This window comes from Chenopodium album, chromosome 16, assembly GCF_948465745.1.
Source record: "Chenopodium album chromosome 16, dcCheAlbu1.1, whole genome shotgun sequence".
Taxonomy (NCBI): Eukaryota; Viridiplantae; Streptophyta; class Magnoliopsida; order Caryophyllales; family Amaranthaceae; genus Chenopodium; species Chenopodium album.
The window spans coordinates 11,609,303-11,622,829 of record NC_137849.1 but is presented as its reverse complement, the minus strand read 5'-3'; the positions used below and the strand labels follow the sequence as shown (position 1 = coordinate 11,622,829).

The 13,527-nt window shown below is 33.6% G+C and overlaps 1 protein-coding gene across 1 annotated transcript; it reads left to right on the top strand.

The window, feature by feature from the left end:
• The first annotated feature begins 9,106 nt into the window (after positions 1 to 9,106).
• LOC145584903 (protein C2-DOMAIN ABA-RELATED 4-like) lies at positions 9,107 to 13,132 on the top strand. The gene is made up of 3 exons (XM_081641684.1): positions 9,107 to 9,458; positions 11,704 to 11,799; positions 12,607 to 13,132. Exons 1-3 carry the CDS (start codon positions 9,324 to 9,326, stop codon positions 12,880 to 12,882), a joined length of 507 nt encoding a protein of 168 aa, XP_081497810.1. The 5' UTR covers positions 9,107 to 9,323; the 3' UTR covers positions 12,883 to 13,132.
• Positions 13,133 to 13,527: the final 395 nt, after the last annotated feature.

Below are 13,527 nucleotides of genomic sequence, written 5' to 3'. Positions count from 1 at the left end.
CGTTCCATGGGTACGGCCAGGACATTCCTTTTGGGGGACCGGCGGGGGGGAGTTTTCATGCTAACTATTTTGGTGGTAGCTCCTTTGGTGCAGATGGTGCAGGTTTCCTGTGGTGGAGCAGGTGGGTCCACACGGATGGACCAGGATGAGGATGAGTAGCCAGCTAGGCTAGCTTCGAGCCAATGAGGACATTGTCTGATCTTGGCTTGGGGGAGATTTTTGGATTTGGTATATATTTCTTCTTCCTTTTTCTTTATTTTTTGTTTTTTTTTTTGGTGTGTTTTGTTAGTTTAGATTTATTGCTTTTTAGATTAGTTTATTGTTTTCCTTATATGAAAAATACAAAAAAATTGAAAAATCAAAAAAATAAAAATACGAACCAATGAACTGTAAATCATGCTTCCCTGTGCCCCATACTTGAGAAAAAATTGTTTTGGTTCTTGGTATTTGATTTTGAGCATTGTGGATTTGTTGATCATGATTTGAAGTTTAATTACTTGGATTCCTAAACATTCGTCAATTTTGCCCTAACTACATGTGAATATAGTGCTTGACTAGTTGATTTGGTTAGGAATGTGTGATTAGTTCCTGGTATGTCAATGAATTTGAGTATTGATTTGCAACGATGAGTAGTGTTTCATAACTCACTATTATGCACATGTGGAGGACGAAGGCATTTGTTCTTTTAGGTAGCCTTCAGATTTATTTAGATACATTTGTTCCCTTCTTGCTACCCATGTTGTTGCTTGTGCCCTTTTATTGTTTTTAGCCACATTACAAGCCATGTTTGCCCTATTGGTTACTAGTCCCAAGCTTGGCTTGGGGGAGCTATTAGTGAGTGAGGTGAGAGAGTTTGTAGTGTGCACATTATTTGCACAGTTTGGGTGGGTTTGAGAAGATATTTGTTCTTGATCATATTTTTTGTTTTGATGAGTTTTATTGTGTATATATTTGAAAAATAAAAGTGTTAAGAAAAAAAAAAGAGAAAAGAAGTTCAAAGGAAAAAAAGTGAGAAAATAAAAAAAAAGTGAACTTCTAGAAAAAAAAAGAGCAAAAAGAAAAAAAAGTGTTTCATGTTCAAATTATCTAAGTGAAGGTTTATCAAAAGAAAAGAAAGAAAAGAAATTGAGTTTCATTGTAAAATATTTGAGTTTAGAGTTTGTTTATTCACTCTAGTTTATATCATCATATTTTTATGAGTGAAATTTTGTAAGTATTGGGTTGGTTTTTATGATTGGAATATATTTGGTGGATTTGTGTTGGAGTTAGTTTTGTTGGAGATGTGTATGATCATTATATTTGATCATGGGTTTATTAGGATATGGCTCCCTTTTAGCAAGGCTTTTCTCTCACATATTCCCAAATTTATCCTACCCTTTCACCCTAGCCTTACATTACAAGCTTTAAAAGACCTTTTGACCTTGTGCATAGAGTTGTGTAAATGTGAAAGTGTTGTTTATCAATGCAAGTTATGACTTGACATATTCCGAGTCGACTATTAGGTTGAGTGTATGTCTTTTAAACACACGAGTGTGTGAGTTTGGGAGGGCATTGTTCACATTAAAGGGGTTGGGATGGAGAGCGATCGAGTACATCTTTTACTCGCCACATAAATGAGAGTTGAGTGTGTGAGCACTAGTCTTGAATTCTATATGCTCTTGTGGTTTGCTCTACTTGACAACTGTTGGGGAGGAAGGGTGATTAGATGAATAAGATTGGTTGATTTTGAAGCATGTTCACTTGATTTGCCTTGAATCGTTTGTTCTTGATTTTTATATTGGGGTGAGGCGTGTTTTATTGTTCATTGAGGAACTCTTTGCTTAGGGACAAGCAAAGGTTTGGCTTGGGGGAGTTTTATGTGTTCATTTTATATATATATTTACCCCCGTCCCTTGGTCGTAATTAGTAGTGTTTTTTGGCTCCTACGAGTCACTTTTACTACTAATTTGTGTTTTCCAGTGCTTTGGTAGTTTTGCTTGAGTTTTGTAGGAATTTGCGTACTTGGAGCATTTTCCCGGGTTTTCAAGGAGCATCTACAAGTGTTGGAAGACCCCGACCACGTTCGATAGCCCAAGACCGATCGGAGGTATCGATCGGTGACTAAGGGCTCAGTTTGATGGCACTTGGGCCAAGTTCGGAGGCCCAAAGGTAGAAGCTCGAGGCCCAAAAGCCTCGCCCAAACCACCAGGCTTCGCCCGAAGGCGCGCCCGGCCGGGCGGGGCGAAGCAATGCAAGAGGAAGCCCGCGCCCGGAGACGCGCCCGGCCGGGCGCGAGAAAGCTTCACGAGGAAAAAGGACGGGCCCGGTCGGGCGAAACACTGCTCGACCGGGCGCGAGTATTGCTTAGGAGTCGTTACTTTCCGTTCAGCTTTGTTTAGCGATTAGTGCTTGCTTAGTATTAATGTGATTTTATTAGGCAAGATGAGATACTTCTTTTTCACTTCTCTTACTCTTTTCCTTTCACTTTCTCTCTCTACTTAATATTTTCTCTCTCTAGATTATTCTCTCTTGTTCCTTAACTCCATTGTAATTCCGCCGTCTTGGTACGATTTCTCTCTTAATTAATCTCAGTATTTTATTCATTCAATTTCTTCATGTCTTGTTTAATTATTATGTTCTGTTTAGTTTTAATTATGTCTGAGTAGTTTAATTCTAGGGTTTATGGGGATCCATAATTAATATGAAGGGATAATTTGTTATTATTGATTATTGATGTTGCATGATGACTTCTTATTGAATTGTTTTAATTCTTTGCAATTAGATTATGAATCGAGCAGATGTAATTTGATTGTGAATGTTTAGCAATATTGAATTAATGAATTGAGCAGATGTTAATTTAATATTAAAGGCTATTTTCAATAAGAACTTAGATCTAGTAAATTGCGAGAGCCTGTTAGATCTATGTTGGTTAATAAATTGCGAGAGCCAGTTAATCATGTTATTCGTGCAATGTTAATTATTGATTGTTATGTTTTATCTCGGAACATTAATTATTGGTGAACCTGCGACCCTAGGCCTTCTTATTATCGACTTTCTCTCTAAACTCAATCTTCGTAGTATAATTTCATATTAAAAACAACAATTTGGTTACTTTAATAATTTAGATTATATTAATTAATTAGGAGTAGAAAGACCAGTTTCCCTGTGGATTCGACCCTACTTCCCTATCTAATTTAGTTAGAGGATTTAGGTAATACTTTTGATTAGGTGATACGACTTTAGCCTGTCAGTGAATAATAGGTCGGGTTTGATTCGGTTTTTCACGTGTTAAAACGAGCGAGTTAGGGTCATTCTCGGGTTCGAGTCGGGTTCGGTTCAAGTCAATAATTTGCGGGTTATAATCAGGCCGGGTCATCCTTGGGTTCAACTCGGGTTTGGTTCAAGTCAATAATTTACGGGTTATAATCAGATCGGGTGATTTCCAAGTCGAGTCATTCTCGGGTTCAAGTCTAGAGGTGGGCATGGGCCGTGCCGGCCCGCGGTCGGCACGGGCCCGGCACGAGATTAGCCCGGCACGGCACGACACGGTGACCGAGGAGTGGGTCGTGGGCCGTGTCGTGAACACGATTTTAAGAATCCGGCACGAACCCGCGGGCGATACGGTAGTTTGGCCCGCCAGCACGGCACGCCAAGCACGGCCATAAAATAACATAAATAATAATATAGAACTATAATAATAAAAAAGAACAACAATGGTATAATAATAAAAAAAACATAAACATAAATTAATAAAATTATTTAAATAGCATATCCATTTTCAATGTTGTTTAAAAAAAATTAAAAATATTATGGGCAGTCCGGTGCCCTGCACGGCACGGCACGCCAGGCACGTGGGCCGTGCCCTGCCGTGGGCTGGGATGTGCTAAATGGTGGTCCGGCACAGCACGACACGCCAAGATGTATATAGGCACGGCACGAGCCACGACGAGGCACGGCCCGCAGTGGCACGTTGCCCACCTCTAGGTTCAAGTCGGGTTCAGTTCAAATCAATAATTTGCGAATTATAATCAGGTCGGGTCAATTCCAAGTCGAGTCATGTTCGGATTCGGGTCTCAAATGTTGGGTTAATCTGGGTTTCAGGTTGATTCTAGGTCGGGTCATATCGGATTCAGGTACATATGTTGGGTCGGTTTGTTAACACTTCATGTAATGACGTTCATGTTTAATCATTATCAACTAGTGTGTGCGGCCCGGGCGATGCCCCCGGGTTGCTAGTTTGTGCTTGTTTAATTTGTTAATCGAATTCGATTGTTTAGATAGTAAGACTTGTTGGTTTCGAGTTTAACTATTGCTATAAATATTTTGTATAGTAGTTGCCAAATTCAATCATTACATAATGGAAACAAATATTATAATACGACACAAATTAACTTATTTAAGTTAACAATAATTTTGTTGGATAAAAACACATTATTAATAAATGGCTAAGATGGTAAGATTCTTAACTTAAGACTTGTTGGTCTTGAGTTCAAGTCTTGTTATAAGCATTTTTAAGATGCAAACATAATACATGTGAAAGTGACATGTCATGTTTATAGTGACATGTGGCACATATTGCTGACATGTCGAACTTAAAAAAGGTGACATGTGGAACATATTACTCCATCTGTCCCCTTTTGATAGTCCCTTATGGACAAATTTTAGTCTCAAAATATTCACCCCATTTGCTATTTTTAACAACCATTAGTATTAAATTTTTACCAAAATTCCCTCCAATTTACAACAATATTTGTGCAAATTTAACTTTCCCATGTAAATTTTGTTTTCCCATGTACTTTTATTACTTTCTCTCTCTACTTTTTTGCATACCCAATATCAATTTACTTTTTCAATGTACTTTAACTATTCTTATTTGTGTTTATTAATTCTCGTGTAAAATGCCCATAAGGGATTATTAAAAGAGGACGGAGGGAGTATGTTTTAGGAACGATTTTTAATATATAAGTATAGATTTCTTCATTTATTGTAAGAGAAATAATTTCACATTAAATTCGAGCTAATTAGTTCAATTTAGTTTAGATAAGATATAGCTGAGCTTGGCAACGCAAGCTTGTGAACCAAGTGGGGGCATTAAAGTGGTGGAACAAATGGAAGTTTAAGAGCGTCTGTGTTAGGTAAGGGCAAGAGCTCATTCAACATATGAATGAAACTTAGCTGCTGGCTAACACTTGCAGTGTCGTAAGGCAGATCACCCAATCTTCCATACTATGCTTTGATCAATATTAATAAGGTGGTCTAAATTGAATTTAAGGTGATTGAAATTGAGTCAGGTCAATAATAGGTTAGGTTGAGTTCAAAATGGGTCAGGAACAATTCGGGTTGAATTTGGGTCGGATCAATAACAAGCCGTGTTCATTTCGGGTCGGGTTAGTAACAGATTGGGTTGAATTTCAGGTCGGGTTGAATTTGGGTCGATTAAATAACAGATCGGGTTAAAATTCAAGTCGGGTTAGTAACAAGTCGGTTTAAATTCGGGTTTTGACGGGTTAATATGGATTTGGGTCAATCTTGGTTTAGGTCGGGTTTGATTCAGATAAATAATTTACGGGTTATATTCAGGAAGTAAAATAGGTTTGAAAATAGAGTTGTCAAAGCTGAAAAAGTCAGCTGAATCATTTGCAACTAAATTTATAAATTAGTCAGTTGAATCATTTGCAATTTTAGTCAACTACGGAGTACCATTTACAAGTCAGCTACGGAGTACCATTTACAAGTCAAAATCACAAGTAAAAAACTGTACTTACCTTAAATCATCAAACCGCTACTCACTTCGTCTACAAATAATACGTACAATAACCGTGTAGGTTTTTTAGTTTCTACTGCCTAACGCTCTTATTTGAGGACAAATTCAAATGTACAATTCTGACTTTCATTCTCCTCATCAAATTTTAGTCTACCTAAATTTGTCTTGACTGTCAAACAAACCACAACAACCCAAAAAACAAATGTTCCGTTGTTTTTTGGTGTTTGAAAATAATTTAGCCGGTTGGACTCACATTTAAAAATATGGAACTTATTTTATATGGATAATGGCCTGCAATAAAGAATTATAATAAATCATATAAGTATATTTTTGGGGGTTGATAACCTCAACTCCATTTAAATTAAAACTAGATTAGGTCTCGTGCCTTGTTCGGTCATGTCACTAAATTTAATTAATAAAAGAAAAAAAAATTATATTAAAAAATAGCATAGATAAAATACATCTATAACATATTTATTATTTTCTTATTTTTTGTATATAATGAAATGAAAGATGAAATAACGAAAGAGTCAGTTAGACAAATGAGTATATTAATACTACATCTACATGTTAGACCATATAACTGTTTTAAAAATTCAATGATAAATTAATATAAAATTTTCTTCTTATTAATCAAATAAGTATTTAGAATTATGTATTACATTTAATGGGCAGGAATGATAACCCCGTTTTGATATTTAGTCAATTATTTCCCTAAATTATTATGGTACTATATGAAAGTATTGGAGATACAAATACAAAGAACTTAATCAAATTATCTTACATGATTACATGTATAGATAAAATGCTTATAATGTTATGTTATGTTGCTAAAATCCCAATTAAAGTATATATATATATATATATATATATATATATATATATATATATATATATATATATATATATATATATATATATATATATATATATATATATATATATATATATAAAGCACAATCAAAATTCCCATTTAATAATTTGTGTAGTACAAATCTATTATTTAATAGATTCATCATTTCAAAATTATATTAAACAATTGAATGAAAAAAAATATGATGGTATTAAAGATTTGTCATACTGAGTAATATTTATGAAAAACAGAGTAATAACTAAAAGGAATATATTTACTATAAAAGATACAAATAAAATATTTGAAATAATATAATATGATAGTTAATTAGTTATATAATACCAAACTTCTCAAAAAGAAGATTTTAGCAAAAAGGGATGGGTTTTTTTGGAGGGAAAAAACTACACCAAGAATTGATACATGCATGACATTTCTGGTGTCTGTTTTAGTCTTATGTTATTGATTGATTGATTGCATTACCTAGATATTCATTTAAGGCCCTGTTCACTTCACCTTAAAAAAATAATATTCAGTAAAAATAATTTCAGTTCAGTAAAAAATAATTTTAGTCCAGTAAAGATAAGTTCATTTCAGTAAAAATAATTTCAGTTCAGTAAAAATCAGTACTTTTAAGAAGAAAATATAACAGAGTATCAGTAAAAATAATTTCAATTCAGCAAAAATAATTTCAGTTCAGTAAAAATAATTTAATTTCAGCAAAAATAATTTCAGTTCAGTAAAAATAATTTCAATTCAGTAAAAATAAGGTGAAGTGAACGGGGTCTAATTGAAAGTGTGTTTAGTTATTTTAAGCTATGTGATTTATAATACCCGTAGGATATTTTACACAACAATAGGTCATTTGTTAACCATTTAGATCAGATTTTGGAACTAGAAACTACAACTTAAGCCCTGTTCACCTCACCTTAAAAAAACAATATTAAATAAAAATAATTTTAGTTTAGTAAAAATAATTTAATTAAGTTCAGTAAAATTCAGTAACTATAAAGAAGAAATGTAATAGAAAATCAGTAAAAATATTTTCAGATCAGGAAAATTAATTTCAGTTCAATAAAAATAATTTCAGTTCATCAAAAATAATTTCAGCTCAGTAAAACTAATTTCAGTTCAGCAAAAATAAGGTGAACTGAACGGGGCCGTGTTCTAGGTTACTACACCTAAGCTAGACTATAAAATCTAATTAAGAATAAGAATATCAACGCCGTTATGGAAGTATTGCGTTCGTCCCTTTGTAAAGCCTAATAATATATTGTCATATTCTAGTGATTAAGGCTATTGGGTCTAAGACTGTTTGTTTGTGTTTATTCTTTCTTAGGGTCTGTTCTCTTCAGTTTATTTTCAGTTCATTTCTTAATTTCCTTTTCTCATAAAATATTCAGTTTAGTTCAGTTCAGCTCCTATAAATTTAGTTCAGTTCACTTCAACTCAGTTCAGTTAATCAGAACAGGCCCTTAGTGAACGAAGGCCGAAAGATGTACAGCCATAATCCCAATGCAACTAGCACCCTAAGCAAGTAAGCAACGGGGTGTCATACTGCTTGATTTGTTTTTGTCTAGAACCCAACACGATGACTATGAATGCACAAAACATAACTAAGGTAATTAGTCATTTAACCCAATATTCTATGTGTTTACAAATGAGTTATTGGCGTATATTTTCGCTAAAACTTTAATTAATATGCACTTATTTTAATCTGCCTCACAAATAAGCATTTGTGATTAATATGCTCCAACCTGAGGAGTATATATATTGATGTTGAATATTAGAGAGCTATAATCTATTATTACCGAGTATAACTTATAGAGTTGTCAATTCTTAACTCGACCCGAACATAACATGAAGTTATTGAGAGAGAAACTAAACCTCATCTGGCCCAAACACCCTAAAATCAACCTTTTTTTGACCCATTTATCATTTTTTGTAATGATATTATGTTCTTACATTATTTGAGATTTTTTTAGCACAACATGAAATCTAATTCAAATCCGACCCTTTGACACAAATTGACAAGTCTAATAACTTATAATCTTCTATTTTTTTTTTTTTTTTTTTTTTGCTGGTAAGATGAAGGGCCTTGTCGGCCCAAAACTCCTTACAGGTGAACCTGGCCCGAGTTAGCGAATTAGACCATTTGGAAGAGTGGGGGAAGGTCCTTAAATAGTCACTAGTGACGATTAAACCTCTAAGCTCATGGTTGGAAGGTGCTCTCCTTTCTACTAGATTAAGCTTAAGTTGATAACTTATGAAGCATAACGTATATAAAATTTTAAACCCAAAATTACCCCAAACGGCCAAACCCATTTAAACTCAACCCGAATACAACCCAAGATCAAATTGTACAATGAACTTTCTAGACCAAGTAAAACAAGGTACAAGTAACCAGGCATCCATCCAGCGCGTAATTAGCTGCGGTGCATATAAAGTGTGAGGCCCATTAGGTAGGACCCATCACCGTCTATATAAACAAGAAGTGCTGGTCCACTCCAATCCAATCACCTAACCATGCAATTAAATAAATTTCAGTTACAACTTCAAAACTCTCTTACAAAAACAACACAATTCACAACATAAACATAAATCCGTATTTTTCCTATTATACCCTTTCCTTAACTCTCTAACTCTCTTCTCCTCTCATTTTTGTCAACTTTACCCACTTTACACCTACATACGCTCCTCTCTCTCTTTCATTTTCTAAACAGAAGAAGAATGACGGACAAAAAGGTGAATCCGATTGGCAACGCATTGGGTGTGCTTCGTATTCGGGTTAAACGTGGTATTAATCTTGCTGTTCGTGATGTTAGCAGTAGTGATCCGTATGTTATCGTTCGTCTTGGTTATCAGGTTCGTACCCGTTATTTTATTTGAACCAGTATTGTGACAACTGATTTTCCGATTGCTAGCGCATTTGTCTATTTGTGATATAGTAGTGTCAATAGTGATATCAGTATTGGGGGTCGACTTTTTAGGTATAAAATTACTTTTTGGTCTTGAAAATGCTTCATTTGATACAATATTTTACAATTTTGTTGAGAAATTAAATTTTCATTTGTGTTAATTTTAATGTTAATTTGTACTCCGTATTTGTTTGTCTGATTAATGGGTTATGCTCCATGGAATCATGAATCCCTAAAATAAAATTTATTAAAAAAAAAAAAGCAGAAAAAAGCTACGTTGACTGCAAGATACAAGTATTAAATAAAGTAACAGAAGTCACTTTGAATTCTGCTTTAATTATCTTTTTTCAGGCTATCTTCAATCAGACAAATAATTAATTAACTTCATAAATTGATTAATTTTACGGAGTATTTAGGTTAAGCGGATGTTACGGTAACTGACTCATTAATGTATTACCTAACATTTTTTGTCTTAATTAAAGTCTTCTTAATTTTTGTGGAATTGTTAATTAAAATGCATTTACTATTCGAAAATAAAATTACTCGTATTTTTTATTGGATTTTGCTAATGAGCGCCCCGGGGCGTTAGTTAAGGAATAATTTTATTGGTTGAAAGAGTATTAAGTTAAGAATGTATGATAAAATCACGCGTTGTTCGGTGTAATTAATGTTAGTTTTACTGTAATATTTTCACTTTTAATTCTCTTATCTAACGCCCGGGGTGCTCATTAGCTTTTGCCTTTTTGAATCTTGCTTATTTTAAACCTTTATTACTTCCGTTTGTAACAATTGAGTATTTTTTGAGAAATACAAATATTCAAAATTCAATTGTTACACATAGTGTAAACAATAAACAAATACATTACTTTCATTATTTTTGAAAAATAAAAACATTGTACAAGTACATATCCGCGTTCAACATAATTACTGAGTACATTTCTCAAAAGAAAATTAAACATTGATATCAAGAATTCAAGACGAGTCTAACATAATGATGAGAGTGTCAATACTGAATAGTAAACTTTACAATGTATATGAAGTACCAGAGAAAGTATACAATTCTACTTTAACCTTCTAAAAGCTTTTTCTTTGAAAAGTTTGGTCTTACTAGAATAAAAGACTTTTCCTCTTCCAACCCTGAGCCTGAGGTCATTGAAATTTGAAAGTGGTTAATGACGTAAGCTGTTGAAATTTCACATGGATATGTGTACGTAATAAAAGTAACCTTAGAGTCCTTAATTTGAATTACTCCCTCCGTGTTTTTTTAAGTGTTACACTTTGACCGGTATATAGTTTTAGGTAATTTAATTGACTTAAATAAAATTAGAGGTAAGTTGGGTGATTAGAGTATTAAAAAATTATAAAAAGAAATATATTAGGGTTAATAGTTTATTGAAAAGTAATGAATGTGAGAGGAAAGATATAATAAAAAAGTAATGTGAGTTTGAGTGGGGACCATGAGAAGAGAGAGATATAATATTTTAATGTAGTTTTTTGCCAAAAAAGAAAGTGTAATACTTGTTAAAACATGGCCGAATTTGGTAAGTGTAACATTTATTAAAACACAGAGGGAGTAATCAACATTTAGATACGATAATATTTGATTCAACATGGATTACCTCATTCTAATTAATTTGAATAACTCGTAACCTAAATATGACCTGAACTAAAATAACTCAAAGTCAAATTCAATACAAATCGCCTTTAAGCATAATGAATTTAAAAAAATTGTTCATCGACGTTACGTACACGTTCCTCTAGTCCTCTTTTATCATGTCATTTCTACTTTGTGACATGGTTGTCATTGAATGCGATGGTTAAGCTCCCTTACCGGCTCAAAAACATTGAATTTATAATGTTAGGACAAAAAAAACAAGTATACCATGCCATGTGAAGTGAGTAAACCAAGTCAGTAAAATTGAATTTGGTAAACGCCTTATTTTGACTGAAATTTCAATAGTACCAAAATCTCGATTCTAACTAACTTCAGCCTAGCTTTTTAGAGTATTGACCACATTTTGTCCTGTGTTAGTTGCTTAACTGTCTAGACAAATTGAGGTTTGTAAAGTGAACTATTGCACCAATAAACAAAAGTGATTTTAGTTATGGTTCTGAACTTATTGATGGTTGATATTATATCTTGTTTCAATATTAAGTATTAACCCTTGTGTTTTATTTAATTTTTATGGCAGAAACTCAAAACTGGTGTCATTAGGAAGTCTCTTAATCCGGAGTGGAATGAAGATTTAACCCTCTATGTTACAGACCCAAATGAACCAATTAAACTTGTAAGTATTCCGAACTTAATTTTATCTATATTCAAATTCCTCATAATTGTTTCATACGTTACATATCTCTATATGTAATTTTTTTATACCAACAAACTCATCCACCATTTTTTTTTCCAAAAAAAAAAAAAAAGTTACTTTCTTTTCAATCTTGAATTCATTTTCTAGAGTTCTGGTTTTTCTACACAAAACCTTAATCAAAATTTTAGCTGGTGCTGAATGCTGATTATATAGTATATAATCCTGTTTAAGGAAACACATCATGTGAAGTCTCAACTACGTAAACACCTTTCTTAGCTTATGCTTAATATATTTTGTATAATTAGGACCCAACCTTTTTTTCTTTTGTCATTTAATACCTACCTTATTTCCACAAATAGATGATTTGATGACAGCTTTTGCCCTTTGTTGTATGTCACCAAGAAAGAAACTTGTAGATATTAGTAGTAATTCTCTGAATTTAATGTAAACAGAGTAGAAAGTTCTTTTTGCCCTGTAGAACAACTAAAGATAAGAATGATGTTGATGGGATTTGATATGAAATTCTTATTACTCTTGGAATACAAGATAAAAAGCTAGATCATTCAAGTGGTCTCATAAAATAAAATGACAACCCGAGATTTTTGAGGATGATTCTGTACTACAGTTTGGTGGAAGGACTTTAAGACACCGTTGGAAGAATGCACAGGGTGATGGTTACAGTTTGAAACAGATGGAATACGTTGAAAAATAACCAAAGAATTATTCATTAAGCTTTTGCACCTAATCTAATGTGACTAACTCGTGTTCTTTTCCATGTTGTTGCAGTTTGTTTATGATCATGACACATTTTCCCTGGATGACAAAATGGGAGATGCAGAGTTCGATATCAGTCCATTTTTAGAGGCAGTAAAGTTGAATGTCGAAGGTGTTCCAGACGGAACTGTCATCACAAAGGTGAGGCCAGACAGGCAGAACTGCATTGCAGAGGAGAGCTCCATTGTCTGGAAAGATGGCAAAGTTACTCAAAACATGTTCCTCAGACTTCGGAATGTTGAATGTGGTGAAATTGAGCTCCAGTTGCATTGGATTGATCTTCCCTAGTACTCAATCTCTGTAATTCCCGTAATATGATCTAGTCCCGGTGATCTTTTTGTATATATAAAGTACAATGCCTTGGCATGTTTGGGCAATTGAATCTCATGTATGAGAATGTTCTGAATCTAGTACTATACTCTATATCTAGCTGATTAAGTTTTGTATGTAAGAATTTGAAATTATGTGATAAGTCATAAAATTAGAACAATTAGTGAATTTTGATGTTGAGATGTTGAAACCTCTCAACTAATCTTTATTCTCATATACTCTCTCCGTTTTTTTTTTATTTGCATCACTTCTATATATAGTAATTTTACGAGTTAAGCTAAAATACGGTCCCTCAACTTTACCATTAGTTGCACATTTGGTCCCTCATCTCTCAAATGAAGCAAATTGGTCCCTTTACCACCCTTGCCCCACTATTTCTGGTGGAGGAATTTTCTAGTTAGCAAAGTTTAGGGGTCTCAAAGCCAACTAAGCCAAAGTTTAGGGACTTCTTGCACTTAGTCGGCCAATGTTAGGGACTACACATATTTTCTGCTAAAGATTAGGGGTCTGCATGCTTACATGGACAATTTCAGTTGCAACAAAATGGCAGCTTGAAGTTTAGGGGGTTTGCATTTAATTCCGAAGGAATGTAACAGCCTAAAA

Excerpts from the sequence above, each read along its gene's own strand:
- LOC145584903 (XM_081641684.1), top strand. The coding sequence starts at position 9,324 with ATGACGGACAAAAAGGTGAATCCGATTGGCAACGCATTGGGTGTGCTT. Across the intron at positions 9,459-11,703 it reads TCGTTCGTCTTGGTTATCAG|AAACTCAAAACTGGTGTCAT; the intron begins GTTCGTACCCGT and ends TTTTTATGGCAG. Across the intron at positions 11,800-12,606 it reads CAAATGAACCAATTAAACTT|TTTGTTTATGATCATGACAC; the intron begins GTAAGTATTCCG and ends ATGTTGTTGCAG.